The sequence below is a fragment of the Ictidomys tridecemlineatus genome, chromosome 11 (assembly GCF_052094955.1).
Source record: "Ictidomys tridecemlineatus isolate mIctTri1 chromosome 11, mIctTri1.hap1, whole genome shotgun sequence".
NCBI classification, from domain to species: domain Eukaryota; kingdom Metazoa; phylum Chordata; class Mammalia; order Rodentia; family Sciuridae; genus Ictidomys; species Ictidomys tridecemlineatus.
In genome coordinates this window covers 126,221,779-126,236,418 of record NC_135487.1, presented here as the reverse complement: position 1 = coordinate 126,236,418, position 14,640 = coordinate 126,221,779, and the positions used below count along the sequence as shown (strand labels likewise).

Below are 14,640 nucleotides of genomic sequence, written 5' to 3'. Positions count from 1 at the left end.
GTGCTTTGCAGATTCGGGGCCTTCAGAGGCACTAAACAGATCAAGCTAACATCCCCACTTGGTCCTCCAGATATCCCTGCCTGCAAGGTCTCCCTTATTCCCGGCTTGCACAGTGCCCTGGCTATCCTCCCAGCTGGCCAGGTGCGTGAGGGCCAGCCTCAGAGGCCACACTGGACCACCCAGAGGGTGGACGAACCCGAAGGGCTGGCTGGATGCAGAGGAAAGGCGGAAGGCCCCCCTGTCCCCAGGCACAGTCCAGCCCTCTCACCTCCTCACACCCCCCTGGTGTCTGACTAAATCTTACCTCACTCTTCCTTTGGGGAGGCTAAAAAGCACCCCTTCCGTTCTCTGGACAGTGACGAAGAGGCCACTAACCAGGTCACCTCCTGTTCCTGCCTGCTTGCAGGCACTGCTCATAAACACTGAACGTCACTCACTGAACTCTGTAACAACCCTACCATCATCTCTTATTTTTCTGGGAGTAAACAGGCAGAGAGTGACTTTGAAGGTCACACAGTTAACAGGGGCAGGGCTGGCTTCCACCTTCAGTTGTCCCTTCCAGGCTCTGTGCTCCACCGCCACCGTCTACAGGCCCAGGACCTCCCAATCCCGCGGTCAGGAGGAAGGGGAGCGATCACCCCACAGCTCAGGTCAGCCCGGGCCCAGGACACTCAGACAGCCGAGATGCACCTGGATCTTGATGACAGCTGGGACCCAGGTCCTCAGAAAGTGTGCCCGCTCAGCAAACTTCTGGCGGACCAGGAAGCCACGGAGGCGGGCCTGCAGCTGGACGATGAAGCCGACGTTGGCCTTCCAGAGCTGCTGGCGGTCATGGGCAGCAGTGACTTTGGTGATGGCCGACTGTGGAGGCAGGAGAGAAAGCCTAAGTCCTCTGACGTGTAGGGGCCTCTCCTTCAGGGTAACCCGTCCGTGACCCCTTGCCCTGGAAGGGTCCCTGCCCACCTGGATCTCCTCACGACTCAGGTGGGAGGTGTGGAGGTGGCCGTTGAGGGGTTTCTCCCAGGTGCCCTGGAAGGTCTTCAGGTGGAAGTAGTAGGCGGTGCCATCCCGCATGTCATGTTGAACCCAGAAAGCCGTGTCCCCTGAGCAGGAGCCACGGAAGCAGACAAGGTTTGACAAGGCACGAGTTGGCCGGGGTAGGCAGAGGAGCCGAGGGCCAGCAGGGCCATTACCTGCACGCCTCTTCTTGGCCACGGCACCCTCCAGGGCACGCTGGTAGCCATCGGCACAGTCGGGAACCACTCCTCGGAGGGCCACGGCAGGGTTCCGCAACACCCGCTCTGTCTGGGCCGCCTTGCCCTCCTTGATGGCCTGGTTGATGGCAGCCACACCGAGGGCCACTGACAGGCACAGGAGAGAGCAGTCAGTCCTGCCCTCCAAGTCCCTCCCACAGGCCCTGTCCTACCCAGTGGGGCAGGACTCAAAAGAGGAGGACAGGGCTGGGGCTGGGGCTCAGTGGTGGAGCGCTTGCCTGGCAGGTGTGAGGCACTGGGTTCGATCCTCAGCACCACATAAATATAAAATTAAAAAAAATAGAAGGCCATGAGGTCACCCTATCTGATGGAGATGGGGATATCCCAGGATGGACAGACAGTCATGAGGAGCAACAGCGGGTGCTGTGCTTGAAGGAGGAGCTGGCCGTGCGGGACGCTCCTGAGGAAGCAGGTGGGCCAGGCAGGCAGGCGCTCAAGGGAAGCAACATTGGCTCATTCCAAGGTCAAAGATGGATATGGGCAAGGAATTCTGGGACAGTTTCTTAGAAGAGAGTACAGAAGTGGGAAGGGCTAATGTGCACCTGCCCTCCAGTCCCCACAGACCCTGAAAACCGGCCCCCTGAGTACCCCCAGCACACCAGGGTCAATCCTGCCCGTTCCCCTCCAACTCCAGCCAACCTTTCTTCTCCTCCCCAGGATCAACATTCTCTAGCCAAGCCAGAGCTCATTGTTGGAAGAAAACTCAACCGACCAGCAGAAATGGGGTGGATTTTGGGCCACCCCATGATCTCATAGGCTCATGTTGCAGGGAAAGCGCCCACAGGAGGGCAAAGCAGGAAGCAGTGGTGGGCTAGGCTGTCCATTCCTTAAGAATTTCCTGCCCTGCTGCTTGCCAGGAAATCCACCCTGTGGTACAGGCAGCAAGCCTCCTGTTCTGCCTCCTCTCAGAAGCTGGAGGGAGAGGCAGGGTGGGGTGTGGGGGTGCTGGGTGGCTGCTTATCTGGGATGCTGCCGAGTCCCTGTGTCCTCCCCTGCCCTCCCAGTGCCCCTGCTCAGCCCGTTTACTTCTCTGAGCTGTGCTTGTGTCCTGGTTGGCTCTGACCACTCCCTGGCGGATCTCCTCCAGCCACAGTACAGCTCCAGGATCACCTGTCACCTGGAAAATTGAGACAGAAAAAAGATAAGACCCTAGGCTGACCTCTCCAGGTTCCCAGGCTAAGGAGCCAGGGAGAGCTGAATTGCAGGCAGACACCAGGAACCCAGCGATGGCAAACTTCATTCCCTTCTTTCCTGCGCAGGCATGGCCTTGTGGCTCCCTGGGACTGCCACCAGGCACCCAGGCACAGAAGGCTTTCTTTTTTGTGTGTGTGATACTAGGGACTGAATCCGGGGGTGCTTAACCACTGAGCAACACCCCCAGCCCTTTTTTATTTTGAGGCAGGGTCTAGCTAGGTTGCTTTCAGCCTTGCTATACTACTGAGGCTGGCTTCGAACTCACAATCCTCCTGCCTAATCTAATCCTAGTGGCTTAGCTTCCTGAGCCACTAGGATTACAGGCGTGTGCCATTGCACTCAATTTCAGAAGGCTCTTTTTCTATCCAGGCTGTCCCAAGCACTGATTCCACTTGTCCATGGGTCTCTACCTGCCTATCTTCTCATACCTTCAATGTATTTTTTTATTTTTCCCTCAGGACTAGGAACTGAACCCGTGTGCACTCCACCACTGAGTTGCATTCCCAAGGTCTTGCTAAGTTGCCCAGGCTGGTCTTGAACTTGTGATCCTCCTGCCTCAGTGACTCGAGTAGCTAGGATTACAGGTGTGCACCACTCCAACCAACATCTCAGTCTCTGCCACCTTCCCAATAGCTCCATTCCCTGCCCTGTGTCTCAGCCCTGCCTAGGGACAGCCCACTCTGGAGTCTCCACCTACCAGTCCCCACCCCCACTTCTCAACACCTCAATTCATACTTTCTCAGGCTGGTCCTGGCCCCAACCTTTACCTACTCCTTACTGTTCTTGCTCCACAGGCCTCAATCCGACAAACTTCACAAAGTAGAAGGAAGATTAGGTGAGACCACAGGACAACACAGCCTGTGCCTGTGACAGTGTCAGACTGACACCCAACTCTCCTCATAAGTAGCAGACGTTGGAAGCTAACATTTTCTTAATAAATATGTGCCAGGCGCAGAGAGAGTGGGGGGGAGGGGAGAGAGAAAGGGAGAGAGAAAGAGAGAAAGAAGGATCCTATTATCAGTACTAGGGATTGAACCTGAGTGCTCCACCACTGAGCTGTATCCCCAGCCCCTTTTTATTTTGAGACAGGGTCTCACTAAGTTGCCCAGGCTGGCCTAGAATTTGATTCCCCTGCCTCAGTCGTCCAAGTCACTGAGATTACAGGAGTGTGCCACTGTGTCCTGCTGAAGTACTTTTTTTTTTTTTTTTGGTACCAGGGATTGAATTCAGGGCCACTTGGCCACTGAGCCACATCCCCAGCCCTATTTTGTATTTTATTTAGAGACAGGGTCTCACTGAGTTGCTTAGTGCTTTGTAGAGAGCCACAGATGAATCAGGATGGTGCCTGGCATGTTGCCAGAAGGAGTGGTTGAGAGGTGACACCAGCAGCCATTAAGATGATGATAATTAGGTTAAGCTGTGTATAATTGCTGTGACTGGATGATGCTGGATTGAAACAGGCTGTCTATTCAGTTGTATGTAGACCCTTGCTGTCCGGCAATAGGGTGGCTCCTGCAGCCTCCAGCTACTTGCTGTCCAGGGCCCTGGCAATTGGAACCATGCTTCCCCCGTGAGATCTGAATCCTGCCTGTGCCCCACACCTTGGCGTGTGGCCATCAGGATGGAGCTCTACCTGGGTGCATGCTGGGCACAGCTGTACCCACAGGGCTGTTCCTCCTGCTCTGGTGACCCCACCCGGCCAGCCTAACCTCACCTGGGCCTTCTGCCTCTTGGCTGCCACAAGGAGGAGATGATACCGAGGAGCAACAGGAAGGCTGACATCTTCCAGGCCAGCAGCAGGAAGCAGCAGGGCAGACAGGGTCTTCTCAGAGCTGCCCTGGTCCAGAGCCTCATTGATAAGACTGACTGCAAGGACCTCTGAGAAAGAGAGACCAAGATGGGCAGAGGCCCCAGAACTGTGGCCAAGGGAAGGGACTGCCTTAGTGAGACCGCCTTCCCCCTGGCCTGGACTATACTCACGATCGGTCTCTTCTTGGACCTGGGCGTTGACCTGGCTTACGGTGGCCTGCAGGTCATTCCAGCTCAGGAAGGTCCCATCTACTCCACGTCCCTGTCGCAGCTTCATCAAGGCATCAAAGTACCTGGCAGCAGGGAGAGGGGAGCGAGGTGAGTGGTGTGTGCACTGTCAGCCAGAGTCAGGAGTCGTTTGAGCCAGTTCCTCTCGTGGCCTCGGGACAGCACACTCTCTGGGCTCACCCTCACCCCTGCCTCTGCCTCAGGCAGTTCTTTCTAAGGCTTCTCTGCAGGTTTCTCCCGAAAATTAGGTGCATCCTAATTTTTTGTCTGTAGAACTCTTCTCCCTGAATTCTCACCCCTAACCTCAGGACTTAAATGCTAATGACTCCCAAGGCACACCTCCAGCTGCCAGATATCCAGCAGCCTCTTCAGAACCTCCACTCGAGTGTACAAGGAGCACCTGGGCCAGGCACGGTGGCGCACACCTGTAATCCTGGTGCCCTGGGAGGCTGGGGCAGGAGGATGGGAATTCGAAGCAACTTCAGACATTTAGCAAGGCCCTAAGCAACTTGGTGAGACCCCGTCTCTGGTTTTTTTTTTTTTTTTTTTTTTTTTTTTAAGAGAGAGGAGACAGAGAGAGAATTTTTTTAATTTTTTTTTTTTTAGTTCTTGGCGGACACAACATCTTTGTTGGTATGTGGTGCTGAGGATCCAACCCGGGCCACACGCATGCCAGGCGAGCTCACTACCACTTGAGCCACATCCCCAGCCCCAAGAAACCCTGTCTCTTAATACAATACAAAATAGGGCTGGGGCTGCGGCTCAGCAGTTAAGCGCCCCGGGTTCAATCCCTGGTACCAAACAACAACAAAAACGCAGACACCCCTCAGCTCACATCTGGACTCCTGATTCCCCATTAAACTGTGTCCCAAGGTCTCTTCCTTGCCCCAAACCCTGAAGTCATACCCGATTCCACTCCCTGTCACATCCCACATCACTCCACCACCCAACCCTGCCACTTCTGCTTTCAAAACAGCCACAAGCTGACGCTTCTCTCCACCCTCACTGCTGCTGCCCTGGGCCACAGCCCATCACTAGTGTCTGGATTGCTCTAATAGCTCCTACCAGGTCTTCCTGCCTCGCCCCTCGCATCCCTGCCATCGATCCTCAGCCCAGCAGCCAGAACGACCCTGCTAAAGTAGGTCAAGCTGTCTCCCTCCTTGCTCACTTGGAGTAAAATCCAGAGGCCTCCATGGTCTGGCCTCTGCTACCCCGTCTCACCTCCCACTCCTCTCCCTGCCTCAGGTCACCCTGCTACCCGGGCTTCCTCGTGTTCTGTTTTCACTTTTTGTGGCCCCAGGGATGGGATCAAACCAGGGCCTTGCACATGCTAAGCACCCGCTTGGCCGTTGAGCTAACAGCCCAGTCCTTCCTGGTGTCCTCTGAATGCACCCAGAATATTTCTTTCTTAGGCCTCTGCCTCATTAGGCCCTTTAGGTCCCTCTTGGATGACCCCCCATGCAGAAGGTCATCTGAAATCGCACAGTGGGAACAGGAAGCCCGCCCCTCCCGTGTGCCTGCCCTCTGGTAATCACCCTTCTCCTGCTCTCTCACGGAGGTCTGAGGAGAGCGACACCTAGAATAGTACCTGGCCTGTGGGTTAGCTACTCAAACATTTGCTGTGAAAGAATCCGTCAGTGGAGACAAGGGGAACGAACTCACCCACACTGGAGAACAGGCCCAGAGCTGTGAACAGACCCGAGGGCGCCTGGGCCCAGGGTGGAGCATCCCGCTAAAGGCTGATCTCCAGCACAAGTCTTAGTCTCATCCATATTCCCTCCATCCCCGGCTCCCACAGGGCGGAACCTTTCTCACCGCTGAGCATTTCCTCCTTCCACCTCCGCCAGGCCGGTGGCAGGATCCGCCAGACTGCTCCAGAAGCCACAGGCATCCCTGGCCTCCAGGGCCCTGTTGATGAGGACCACGGCCGACAGCATCTCCACAGCCACGAAGAGCTCCTCCTGGCAGAGCTCCTGCAACGGGAGGGAGGGTGGTTCCCAAGGGGCAGCTGGGCTCCTGGGGGAATCCTGCTGGCCTGCCCAGGGTCCTACCATCCCCTAGACTATGCTCAAAGCCCGGGGTCTGGATTCACTCACTGACAACAATCGTACTCAAAACCTGGGGATGCTTACTCTGTGCAACTAGAAGCACTTCACACATAGCACCATTTAATTTTCATAACAAGCCAATGAGGCGAGTATCATGAAGAGTCCCATCTCACAGCCAAGCCCGGGGCCAATAATGTCTGTTGACCCAACTGCCGATTCCAGAGCGCAGACCTAAGCAGTGGACTCTGCCAGAGACCTTCTAGTCTCTACTTCACGTCAGTCCTGCTCTGGGCTGATAGCAGAGCAAGGCTCTGGTCTTCATCCTCAGTACCAGGGGAAAAGAGAACTGCGCTAGGCCAGAGATGGGGGCAGAGGGCACCTCCACCCTGTGCTGCGCATGGCAAGGCCCTGGACCCATTTCTCATCCGCCTCCTCTTCAAATATTTGCTGATGCTATTCTCTCTGTCTGAGCACCCTTCCTGCTTTCTATAAATAGAACAGTGCAAATAACAACAAATAGTAAAGATAGCCAGAACCTCCTTACCAGGCCCTCTCTCTAAGCACCTGTTAACTCATTGAATCCTTATGACAATCCAATGAGGTAGATACATGATTGTTGCCCCATGCCTTTATTATTATTATTATTATTATTATTGGTAGTTGTAGAGACAATGCCTTTATTTGTTTATTTCTAAGTGGTGCCGAGGATCGAACCTGGCGTCTCATGCATGCTAGGCAAGCGCTAAGGATTGAACCCAGAGGGCGCTTACCCAAGGAGCCACATCCCCCGCCCTTTTATATATATTTTAGAGATAGGGTCTCACTGAGTTGCCTAGGGTCTTACTAAGTTGTTGAGGCTGGCTTTGAACTCACGATCCTCCTGCCTCGGCCTCCTGAGCTGCTGGGATTACAGGCATGAGACGCCATGCTTGGCTTATTGTTCCCTTTTTATTCACAAAACAGTGATGGGTGGAGAGGGTGAACGACTTGCCCAATGTCACACAGCTAAGGACTAGCAGACATAAACTGGGGCCTCTGAAGTCCCTAACCTCACTCGCTCTGGTTTACCTCTTGGTACTCATTCCGCGCTTCCTTGTTCTAAGGGGATTCGCAGGTGGCGACTGCTCCTCCTGAAGGCGCAGCTTGTGCCAGGGAGGCCGCCCTGCAAATGCCTGCTGTGGGTGGACGATTCTCCTGTCTCTGGAAGCCTTCTCAGGGCCCAGGCTCTGCTGCCTCACCCCCTGCTCCAAAGCCTTCTTGCAGCTACGTCGCCTGCTCTCCCTTCCTGTCTCTGTCTGGACCCACAGGGGTTTTATAACTCCCCCATAGACAGGGAGTCCCTGAGCGAGGTCCCATCATCTCACTGTCAGAGAAGCTGGACGGACTGGACTGGGGTGAACGGTGGAGTTGTTCAGAGCATGTGCTTCCAGCACATTCTACCTCGCATTCACTACCAGCATTGCTGGTTGCACAAGTTACTTTGCATTTCGGTTTCCTTACCTCTAAAATGGAAATACTCCTCCTTACCCAGCGGGGTCCCCTTAAGGACTAAGTGAGTGCGGAGCAGGGTTTGCTCAGGGGTGTTGGCTAGGTAATGCTCAGGAAAGCAAAAGTGACAGCACTTTCCCTGGCCTATCTCCTGCCAGCATCTGGGAGAACGGACTGCCCTGGTCCCTCTGCCTGCAGCCCCTGGCCCTGCCCTTCTGGGCTTACCCCCTGCTGCTGTTGCTGGAGCACTGCCAGCTCCTGCTGGTACACAGTGGCGGCAAAGGGATACACTGGAGGCAGCTGGGCTTCGGGGCACATCAGCTCCCGCACAGTGTCAGCGGCCACTCCCCTCTGGATGGCTTTGTTGACCCGCCTCACAGCCTGGAGCACTGCAGGGGAGGAAAGCAAGAGGATGCCCAGGCTCAGCCTTCCCTGCCCCAGTTCTCCTGGCAACTGGGCTCTGCGGGGGACCTCCGAGGGGTAATGGCCTTGTAACCGCTCTAGAAAGCCATTCATTCTTCAGGCTCAAAACGTGTTTCTAAATGTTCAGGAGGAAAAGGGGCTGGGTTGCTTTAAGAAGAGGCTCCTGAAGAAGCAATCTGTCAGGCCTGGAAGTAGAGTAGCTCAGCAAGAACAGGAGCGGCTGTCAAGGCAGAGGTGAGCTCCTAAGATAGTGAGCACAAGATTGACAGGTGGCTACGAAGCGTAACTAAGAGAAGCTTAGTCAAGGGGCTCCAGGGACCAAACCTTGGTGACAGCACAGAGGAGTATGGAACCAGCTCCAACAGGCGGGAATAAACTCGAAGGGGGCCATGGTGCATTTGAGTAGTTTCAGTTTATAAACTCTGGGCAGATGTGGACCCTGGCATCAAGGAGCACACAGCCTCCTGGGGAGAAATACGGCTACAAAAATACCCGCGGAGCACTGCTGTCAAGGCCAGGTGAGAAGTACTCTCCCTGTCCCCAGGGAAGGCTAGAGCAGCAGAGGAGGAGGGATTCTGGCTGCGAAAGAGCAGCAAGGCCTCACGGAGGAAAACCATGTCTTTGAGACAGCTCTAAGAGGTGTCTCCGTCTGCTCCTGACAGGTGAAAATGTGGGAGAGATGCAATCCAGAGGACCAGAGGCCTGGTGCTGGGAAAGGCTGGGGGCATCAGGAGCAGGTCCTCAGCTCAGCAGAGCGGGATGGAATGCGGACAGGAGAGGTGGGGAAGAATTCTGGAAAGGTCTTATCTGCCAGGCCAAGGAGATAGGACCAAAGTGGAGGATAAATAATGAAAGAACCCACGAAGATCTGAAGATGTTCAACAAGGGAGAGGAGATCTGATCTGAGATTCCTCTGGCAACAGCCAGCGGGAATGTTCCAGCCACGCAGATAAGGCAAGCAGCTAGCCAGGAGTGACCTGGGGGCTACTGCGAGCTGGCGTTGGAAAGCTGCTAGGCATAGGTAAATGGCTACCAAGCAACCTCAGAACCTGACAGCAAGTCACACCGAGTCAAGCAATCGTGACCGATCTAATTCTGCAGGCCACGGTAGCTGGCCTGAGCATCCCTGTCTTCACTCTGGCTAGACAGACTGACCTCTTGGAGGGAAATCATGACTCATTCACATTCTTTGAATAAGGAATGATATTCGTAAGTAATGTTTTCAAAGGAAACTGAGCTAGAATATGAGTTTCTTCTCTCACCTGGGAAATCACTACATTTCATAAGCCAAAGAAATTCAAGCAGGTTGACACTTGTCAAAATTATAGGTGAACTGCCCAGATGGAAACTGCATTCCCAGGAGTCCAGGCCAGTGCAGCACTGACAAGGCACTATCTCTAAGGCCCTGATTAACTTATCTGTAGTGTCCCTCAAGCCAGCCAGGAATGGGAGCAGAGTATGTGAGGGGGAAAGTCCCTTGCTGGGCTGGGACACTGGGCAGTCGTGAGCCTTGCTCAGTACAGAACCCGGGAAGGGATGGGATGCTCTTCTAAGGGGTTGGGAGCCACCCAGTCTGGGCCTCGGCCTGGGGAGGACTTACTGGCTTGCTCTTGATCACCCTTGGTATTGGCTGCAGCCACAGCAGCCTGAACTTCCTCTTTTTCCAGAAGCTCCACCAGGCCCAGCTCCTGAAAGAGGGAAGAGATCCAGTAAAAGAAAAGTCTCCAGGACCTGGGACATGCTTCAGGAGTGGCCAGCAAGAGCTCCCAGCTCCACCAACCCACCCTCCCCGAGTCCTACCTCTCTTGCCTTTAGGCAAAATAACCTGGTCAACCCATCCTATTAACCCATATATATATTTTTTTCTTTTCTGGTACTGAAAATTGATCCCAGAATCTCACACATGCTAGGCAAGTGCTCTATCACTAAGCTACATTCCCAGCCCTTTCTATTTATTTCTTCTTCTTCTTCTTCTTCTTCTTATTATTATTATTATTATTGGCATTGGGGATTGAACCTAGGTGCGTTCTATCTCTCAGTTATACCCCCATCTCTTAAAAAAATTTTTTGTTTTTGAGACAAGGTTTCCCTAAGTTGCCTAGGTTGGCCTTGGACTTGTGATCCTCCTGCCTCAGCTTCTGGAGTTGCTTGGATTACAAGTGTCCTCCAAGAACCCCTGGGTACTTTAACACTGAGTCATAGCCCCAGCTATTTTTAAAATTTTGAGACAGGGTCTCACAAAATTACTCAGATTGGCCTCAAACTTGCAATTCTCCTGCCTCAGCTTCCTGAATCATTGGGATTATGGGTATCACTGCATCTGACACCCAGTCCTTTATATCTTTAAAATATTTTTAGATGTTGATGAATCTTTATTTTATTCATCTATTTACATGTGGTGCTGAAGATTGAACCCAGTGCCTCACACATGCTAGGCAAGCGCTCTGCCACTGAGCCACAACCCCAGCCCTCCCTTTTATTTTATTTTGAGACAGTCTTGCTAAGTTTTTGAGAATGATCTGGAACTTGTGATCCTCCTGCCTCAGTCTCTCAAGCAGCTGGGATTACGGGTGTGCACTATGACACCCAGGCAATTAACCCATCGTTAACTTTTCTTACCAAGAACTTGAAACAACAACTTAGACAACACAAATGTCCACAGTGTCAGAGAGAAAGTCCGCAGCACTGAAAACAAGACTAAGTTGAGGTCTCAGTTCAGCAATGGGGGAGTCTGCCAACTAGACGGCTCCTGGGTCCCTCCCAGTTAGTCTGAGGGATTGTCAGAGAGTAGAAGCTGGTTAGTCTCATGCACTAGGCTTTGGGGTGACTGAACCATCTAAGCAGTTGATCACATCCTACTGAATACAAAGAACTAACAGTGGAGACGCTGAGAAGAGCCCTCTCCTACCTCGCAGGAAGAGTGTCAGGTAACAGAGCCTCACCTGTGCTTTCTGCTCCCTGTCTGAGCTCAGCTGTTCCAGGTACCAGTCAGCAAAGTCTCTTCTCACCCCTTGCAGGGCCAGGGCAGGGTCCTGAAGGGCCTCTAGCAAGGCTTCAGGGCTCTGTCTTTCCAGGGCTTCATCGATGACTTCTAGAGCCCCACGGACTGATAAAGACCAAGACTCCACGATGATTAGTGTGAGAGACAGCCCATCTCTTACAGCCCAGCCCAGCCCTGGGAATCTGCTTCTTCCTATAGGCCCAGAATTACCTCCACCCTTGCCCCCTGGGTTCCAGGGCCCATTTGGTCCAGCCCCAATTCTCCAGCTTGGTCTTCACAGCCTTTCCATCTTACCATCCTGGACCCTGAGGATATTCTAACCCCAACTGGAAAATGCCCACCCATCTTGCCCTTCCTGCCCTGATCTCCTTCATCTTTACCCCATTCCCTTCTCCAAGGGTCCCCAGGTCCAACTGCCCCCCTGCACCAGGAGCTGAAAGTTCTGCCCCTTTGTCTCTGCTCCCTCCTTGGGCCTTCAAGCAAACAGAAACTTCCCTGGAGGGACCACTTCTCCTCTGGACACTGATGGCTAGAAAGCAGAGCAGCACTCCTCAGACCTAGATTTCCCCGAGGTAACAGCTGGCCCAAAGGGCTTCCTGGCCTGAGAAGGCATCCCTCAGCCTTTCAGTGCAAAGGCTCACCCTTCAGCCCCTCCAACCCCTGCAGGCCTGTCTCTTACCATTGACATGGTTGATGTTGCCCTGGATTTCAGCCTGGGTTAGGTAGTAGTCATAGATGTCCTGGTTTTCCCTGTCATCCTGCAAAAACCACATTGAGTGGGACTCCTAGGAAGACCAATGGAGTCGTCTTCTCCTTCCTCCCTGTCTACACTGATTTCTTCTTCTGTAGACCTTCCTAAGACCAAAGGTCAGTCCACTCCTAAGGACTCTGGGGACAGTGTGGGGTCGAACCCCTGACCCTGACACAGTTAAACCAGACCCACCTTTGGAATCTCCAGCCTAATCTCATCCTGTCCCCCATTCCAGAGCCGCTCAGGCTTCCCCTGGAGACCATGCCGCCAGAGCTTTTTCTCCAGTTGACTCTTCTGAATTCTCACCCTTCTCCCATGTTCCTCTCCATTTCTCTAAGATGCTCTAGTTACAGTTTCTCTAAGCAGCAGCTTCGGGACTTAGAGACAGGACCCAGGTGTCCTGTTCCACTTGAGACTTCCCCAGCCACTCACTTTGGCTCTGCCCTCCCCTGGGGTCCTTACGTGGTTCCTGGCATTGGCAGCCTTCTCCACCTTGGCCAGGGCCAACATTTCCTGGTAGATGGCTGCCAGAGGCTCTCGAAGATTCCCCAGAAGGGCACTGGGATTCTGCAGGGCAGCCAGGGTGTCCTGGACCACCCCTCGCTCCACTGCCTCATTGATGGCAAGGACAGCTGCGTGGACTGGGCGGAGACACGGGAACAGGTCAGAAGGCCAGGAAAAATGCCAGGCTAGAGCCCAACCAGTTGTGGGCCACTCTACGTCACCCCCTTTTCATCCCCAGAAGCCAGGTAACTGACCACCCACGCCTATGGACGCCAGAGAACAGAGCCGGGCACTGTGAGGCCTGGAGTCCTCCCACGTTCACTGGGCCCTGGGCCGACTCCCAGCAGGGCAGAGCCCAGGCCCCACCTGCAGCCTCATCCACAGAAAGCTCATTGGCCAGGATGCCCCCGATCTTGCTGAAGGCAGGCAGCTGGAGGCCGTATTTGGCCAGTTCAGAGGCCATGTTGCTGAGTTCCTCGGCTGGAAAGAGACCACAGGTGCCCTTGGTCAGGCCAGGGATCCCCAGGCCTTGGCCAGGTGGTGACGTCTGGGAAGGAGCTGGGCTTACCTGTGAATTTCACTTTCCCGTAGAGATCATGGATCTGAGGGGCCAATCCTAGCTGGAAGAGGAAGAGACTGGGGAAGAACGGAAGGCGTTGGGGCCTGTTCATTTCAGTACTCTGCCTACAGTGAGTTTGTGGGGACACTGTGGGGACCAGAAGGCCACTCAACGCCTGCCCTCAAGTCACCCCCAATTCACAGGGAGAAATGTTGTCCACCAGCCCAAAGCAAGTGCTACAGAAGGTCAGCAAGATGCTGTGGGAGGTCCAGGGGACTGGGAAGGCTCCGCAAAGGGTACACTGCAGTAGGAGGTCACAGGATGGAGACGGAGGACAGGAAGGGCTCAGCAAGCCCAGGAATGGAGGCACAAAGGACAGGGGAAGGCAGGAAGAGATGGCATGGTGACCACAGGAACTGGTCTGTGGTTTAGTTAAATGACAGCCTTTGCCATTCACACTCAGTGGCTTGCATGTGACGCTCTCGATGGATCCTATTCTGATTCCTTTATACCCAGTCACAAGCTGAAGGATCCACCCCAACTGCTCTTTCTCACATAAATGTCACATAAATCTCAACTTACCCGGGTGAGTCTAACTTTCTGGAGAGGTGCTTTCTGTGGTCTACCCTCCCTCCTTCCTATTGTGTTTCTTGACAATTGTTGGTTACATCTACCCAGAGGAACCTGGGAGACAGAATTTGGGATCTCTCACCTAAGAGCATGAATGCAGTAGATCACCCGGGGCATGTTCTTCTTGTCATAGATGTCTGTGGTCTCCGGGAAGAAGGTCTAGAGGGGAAACCAGCCAGTTATTACCACTGAGGACCTTTGAGCAGCACCAGGCATGTACAGAGGAGCGGAGCAACTGGGTCTTCCTCTCCAACCCGAGGTGTGTCCCCTATGCCCGAGGCTTCTAAGTCAGTCTCCTTAGTCATTTCTAGGCAGTTCAATATAAATGAAAGGCAGCCAGGCACGGTGGCTGCGCAGAAGGCTGAGGCAAGAGGATCGTGAGTTCAAAGCCAGCCTCAGCAACTTAGCGAGGCCCTATGCAACTCAGTGAGACTCTGCCTCTAATATAAAAAAGGACTGGGGATGTGGCTCAGTGGCTAAGTGCCGCTGGGCTTAATCCCCAGTACCAAAAAATAATAAAAAAAGAACGGCACTGGGGACACACTAAGCCAAGACAGCCACAGTCACTCAGTCACAGGGTGCCCGGTTTAACTCAACCCCAGATGATGCCATCAAGGCCACAGGATACAAACCCTATCTTCCAGGAAAAGCAGGCCCCAGTCACTTATAGCCACAATAAGCCTATGCTTGTGCCCCTCACCTTAGATTCCCACCAGAAAGGTGATATGCTG

The 14,640-nt window shown here is 53.8% G+C and overlaps 1 protein-coding gene across 1 annotated transcript in view; it reads right to left on the bottom strand.

Annotated features, from left to right (window-relative positions):
* The window catches only part of Iqgap3 (IQ motif containing GTPase activating protein 3), a 39,501-nt gene that overhangs the window by 18,415 nt on the left and 6,446 nt on the right, over positions 1–14,640 (bottom strand). Inside the window, exons 5-19 of the mRNA XM_005331393.5 lie at positions 13,992–14,068; positions 13,289–13,356; positions 13,087–13,200; positions 12,679–12,857; positions 12,145–12,223; positions 11,407–11,570; positions 10,065–10,152; positions 8,267–8,430; positions 6,321–6,478; positions 4,449–4,570; positions 4,183–4,346; positions 2,301–2,391; positions 1,194–1,361; positions 964–1,103; positions 691–861 (exon numbers count right to left, since the gene is read on the bottom strand). Coding sequence (XP_005331450.1) covers positions 691–861; positions 964–1,103; positions 1,194–1,361; positions 2,301–2,391; positions 4,183–4,346; positions 4,449–4,570; positions 6,321–6,478; positions 8,267–8,430; positions 10,065–10,152; positions 11,407–11,570; positions 12,145–12,223; positions 12,679–12,857; positions 13,087–13,200; positions 13,289–13,356; positions 13,992–14,068 — 1,947 coding nt within the window. The remainder of the gene's footprint in view (positions 1–690; positions 862–963; positions 1,104–1,193; positions 1,362–2,300; positions 2,392–4,182; positions 4,347–4,448; positions 4,571–6,320; positions 6,479–8,266; positions 8,431–10,064; positions 10,153–11,406; positions 11,571–12,144; positions 12,224–12,678; positions 12,858–13,086; positions 13,201–13,288; positions 13,357–13,991; positions 14,069–14,640) is intronic.